Source organism: Stenella coeruleoalba (genome assembly GCF_951394435.1).
Source record: "Stenella coeruleoalba genome assembly, chromosome: 2".
In the NCBI taxonomy this organism is placed as follows: domain Eukaryota; kingdom Metazoa; phylum Chordata; class Mammalia; order Artiodactyla; family Delphinidae; genus Stenella; species Stenella coeruleoalba.
This window is the reverse complement of record NC_137147.1, coordinates 105,282,974-105,287,505: the sequence shown is the minus strand read 5'-3', so window position 1 is coordinate 105,287,505 and position 4,532 is coordinate 105,282,974. Positions and strand designations below refer to the sequence as shown.

Here is a 4,532-nt window from a genome sequence, read left to right as displayed (position 1 = left end):
GCTTGGAGAAGTTAAGCCACTTCCTCAAGGTCACGCAGCTGGTAAATGATGAAATAGAGATACAAACCCAAATCTCAAAGTCTCTCCTCTTTCCTCTATGTGATGCTCTCCCCAAGGACTACTGAATTTTTTTAACCATAGAGCAAACATATCTAAGCAGCATGAAAGAAAACAATAAATGGGAAAATAACCAGAAATATCTTCATCTAGAACGTGGCTACATTGCACCAAACGTGCTAAATGTCTGCTTCCGTTCTTGGGTTCGTACAAAGTGGCTCGAAAAGGTTGTACAGGTTATTTCTACAAATCTCTCATCACATAGATAATTCAGGCAAAGAAGAAACCAGATGTTCTTGAATTTCCCAGAAAAGTGAAGGGGAAGTGACAGTTTGCATCCCTTAAAATTTTCAGGCTACAAGTGGTCCCCAGTGCCTCTGGCCTGAGAACCATCTACTCTACCTTGTAATATGTGCTTCTCCCATCACCATGTATCATTCTAGTTTGGAGAGATCTTACCAAGTTTTTTTTTTTTTAAAGAATAATCAGGAAACGCTTCTTATGGGTCTATTCTATGAGTTGTATGTACAAAACTCCAAATTAGCCAATAGCCCCTGACTGTTTTTCACAAGATTTCAACACAGAACCTGTGTCAGGGCAGGAGGCCAAGGCCAGTTTCATTTCTGGGCAAGATTCGTCTCTGAGGCACCAGCTACTGTGACACAACAGAATTTGGGGGACACGTAGATCTAATATTTGGGGACTCAAAGCACACCCGCATTAGTACGTGGATAAAGCCTGTTACCGGAGTTCTGAAAGATCTCAACTATGCTACACTAGCCAGTGCCCCATGACATGGTAAGAGGCAGGACCCGAATACCAGAACCTCTCTGATGGGAGAATTCTACTTCTGTTCCTCCAGATGTGACACAGATACCCATATTTAACAGCCCAAAGATCGGTTTTGAACTTTTGCACATTCGAAAAAGCCTCGTTTTCTTTATAGGCACTTTATAGATTTATTACCCATGACGTCCTCCAGATACCATCTTGTGATTTAAATTGTTTGTCTGGTAGAAAATAATGGGCGTCAGCCGCTTAGATCATTGTACCTGCGGTGTGACTTTCAAACTCCAAAGGTTTTCTTCCTTCGGAGATTTTTTCATCTCCAAAACCCAATTATACTGGGCTCTTCTCAAGTAGGCCTATAAGAACCCAGATGGTCTTTCAGAAGGGAAGCGGCACCGTTTCCATCTCTCCTGAAGTAGCCACACACCCACAGTAAGGAGTGATCAAGATGCAGAGACTCTGCATGACCATGTTGGTCTAGATTATGGTACTTTTCATAAACTACGTAGATTTAAAAAAAAAAAAAACCTCACTGAAAAAGCTTCTAGGTCATGATTTCTTCAAAGTCAGACAGCTGCTTCATCTGTTCAACTTGCATAGAATGCCTTCTGAGGAGCTTCCTTTTACTTCTCAAGTCAACTCTCTTTGGTGAACTTGGAGCAACAGGTACCATGGATTTTAAGCCACTAGCAAGTGGAGAGGAAGGTTTGCTGCTCGATCTAATATCCGGGATAGGTGGGTTCAGATTTACATTTAAAGGCGGAAGGAAGCCAGGCCTGATCTGGGAAATTCGGTCTAGTAGCAGAGTTCCGGAACCTCGTCTTTCTAGAAGATGGGGTGGCCTGTGGCGCGCTGAGCTGGGAGATGTGCAGGACGCAGCATCCAGGGCCTCCCTGGAGCCCTGGAAGAGAGACAAGTGGGAGTTGTTGAGCTTCTTCCAATCTACGGGTCCTTTGCCTGATTCAAGGGAGATGGAGTTGGGCGGATCGGCCCCTGGCTGTAAATCTAAATCGTAGAGGTCATTTTCCAGCCGTTTGAGGGACGCTGCATCTTTGAGAGCAGAGGGGCCTGACGGGCCAATGCCACCCTTCTCTTGGTCAATAGGGAGAGTTCCTCTTCTGGCCAGACGTGGGTGGGGAGGCTGACTTTTCTCGTAGGCTGCCTTCCACGAGGCTGGTGCCGAAGAGGCTGGGATCTTCAGAACCTGCTCCGTGACCGTGAGGAAGAGGCTGGGGTCTTTGCCATCAGTGCTGTTGGTTCTGGAAAGGGGGCCCCTTTTGGGGAAGGACATGTCACTGATGCTCTTGATGACCTCGCTGTTTGCACCTGCGCCATGGCTCCCATCCTGGCGCATAGAGGCGGCCAACACGGAGGGCGCGGTCAGGCCCCAGGGCTCAGATTGGAGCCTCTTCAGTTGAGGCAAACGGGCCCTTTTGAGGTTCCCGACCTTCCTAGTGAGTGACCCAGGATCATTAGGAGCCTTGGAGGTGTCGCAACCACCTGGATGCCCTGACTGGAGGCTAAAGAAGTCATCTTCCTTCTCACTGGGTGGAGAGCCCAGGCCTGGAGCCTTCAGTTCAATACCCGAGGGAGATGCACACCGTGGAGGTGACTGTCTGTCTTCCTCTTTGGGTGAAGGAGGGACATTAAGATACTGTTTGGTGGTTTTGGTTCCTGAAGATGATTTATCCGTTGTTATAATAATCACCTCCTTGCCTTTGGCTTTGCAGGCATCCAGGAGATGTTTCAATGCATCCTGGTCATCTGCATTTATTGCGTAAACCAGAGCTGAAGCCCCTGTGCGATCCTCGAGGCTGGGGTCTGCTCCATTCTCCAGTAGCAAGGAGACCACTTCTCCCCCAGCTCTTCTGATGCAAGCATGGATGAGGGCGGTCTTGCCAGACTTATCCTGGATATTGGGGTCTGCCCTGTTGTCCAGCAGATACTTCACCATCTTGGACTTGCTAATGCTCTGCTGGTCCACGTGTTTGGTGATACATGCCACCATGAGAGCCGTTTCGCCTTTGTCGTTGCTTTCGTTGATATAAGCACCCCCTTCCAGGAGGAGTCTGGTCAGCCTGAGCCTCCCCAACCACACGGCCTTTAAAAGTGAGTTTCCATCCGTCCTTAATTCGGTGTTGTCATCCATCATACTGGCTACAGCTTAGAGTCTCTGAGCCACAGTGGCGATCAGACCTAGCAAGGGAAGAAGAGAGAAAAGGGTCATATATTCTATAGAGCTGATCTGAGCAGCAAGGCTGTTATAGACTCTGGATACAGCCGTGTCCCAGTTTGATCCCAAGTTATGCCACCTTGCCTGGTTATTTAACTTCTCTGGGTTTATTTCTTCATCTGTAACATGGCAGGGGTGACTGTGGTGATAGTGGCAAACTACCTGACTTTGTGAAGATTAAATGAGACAGTGTACCACACGTAAAGCGGTTGGCATGACGCCTAGGAGAGAGCAAGCAATAAAACGTGCAAAGCTCTTACTGGGTTGACTGCATGACACTTATCACAAATGCAGTTTTGTGATAACAGAAACTTTGTTTTCTGTCTGTTGGCATCACTAAAGTCTAAGCTTCCATAAGGAAAGGTCTGAGTCTATCTTGTTCACTGTTGTAGCCTCAGCATTTAGCAATGAGTCACACTTAATAGGTTACCTCGTAAATAATGGTTTAATGCAGTGTAGTTCTAGGTGTGCATCAAAAAGACCAGTAGGAAATACGCCAAAATGGTGATAGGATTATGAAGAGTTTTCCTTTTTGCTGTACTTCCTAAACTAAACGTGTATCACCATTGTCGTGGGGGGAAATACTGTAAAACAAAAGCAATCCAGCTGTCCATTTCCATGTTGTAGTCCCCACTATTCAAGCAGATGTCCGAGTTCTCATCCACCTCATTCAGGCTCTCAGAATAGCTCAAATAATGCAATGCTACGTCGTCCTCTCTGGTTGAACAGATCTGAGGCAGAGGATGGACAAGGGGATTGCCATTTTGCTCACGAATGTTAGGAAATAAAGCTCGTTCCACAGCTCCCCCCACTGAGGTCTGTCAAACCTGGGTTTTCTGCTTTGGTTCTCCTCATGTCAATTAGCTAATTCCGGGACTCAGAGCTTCCAAAATGGGTGTTGGTCACGAGGTCTCCCACGAATAAGGAGAAATGGTCTCCCAGAATTGATGCCCTACCAGCCCCGGGTCCCTCACTGGCCATGCTCTGCCAGCATGGCCCCTCCATGTGGACTTTTTGTCCCTCAGGCTCCGCTGGGCAGGTGTCACAATGCCTGAGTTTTCCTTCTCTGATGCATGTCATCCTTCCTCTTACCCCACTACCCTGAGCAGTTATTGATCAATTTCTATTCCTCTATTAAACAGGAAGTCAGCAGCTTTTCTTGGCTAAAGTTGAGAGATGGGTGTATTGCCTTTTAAAACTTTTCATCCATGAATAGATACTTTGTTTAAAAGAAAAAAAAGCCCAAATCACAGTTAAGTATATAAAGAAGAAGAGTACCCTTTACACGCCCCCAGCCCACCTTGAAGCCACTCATCTCTTCAGAATTAACTGTGGTTAACAGTCTAGGTTGTATCTTTCTGCTTCAGATCATTTTCTGCTTCTTCCAAATGCATTATTCTGATAATGCCATCTCAGTCTGATCTTGTGGCACTTGTGTTTGTGTGTTGCTATA

At 46.6% G+C, this 4,532-nt stretch overlaps 1 protein-coding gene across 1 annotated transcript; it reads right to left on the bottom strand.

Moving 5' to 3' along the window:
• Nucleotides 1-807: 807 nt before the first annotated feature.
• Nucleotides 808-2,998, bottom strand: ANKRD34C (ankyrin repeat domain 34C; the record flags this gene model as incomplete). The annotated part of the gene is made up of 1 exon (XM_079913829.1): nucleotides 808-2,998. The coding sequence occupies one exon, from the start codon at nucleotides 2,996-2,998 to the stop codon at nucleotides 1,391-1,393; it is 1,608 nt and encodes a 535-aa protein (XP_079769955.1). The 3' UTR covers nucleotides 808-1,390.
• Between the last annotated feature and the right edge of the window lie 1,534 nt (nucleotides 2,999-4,532).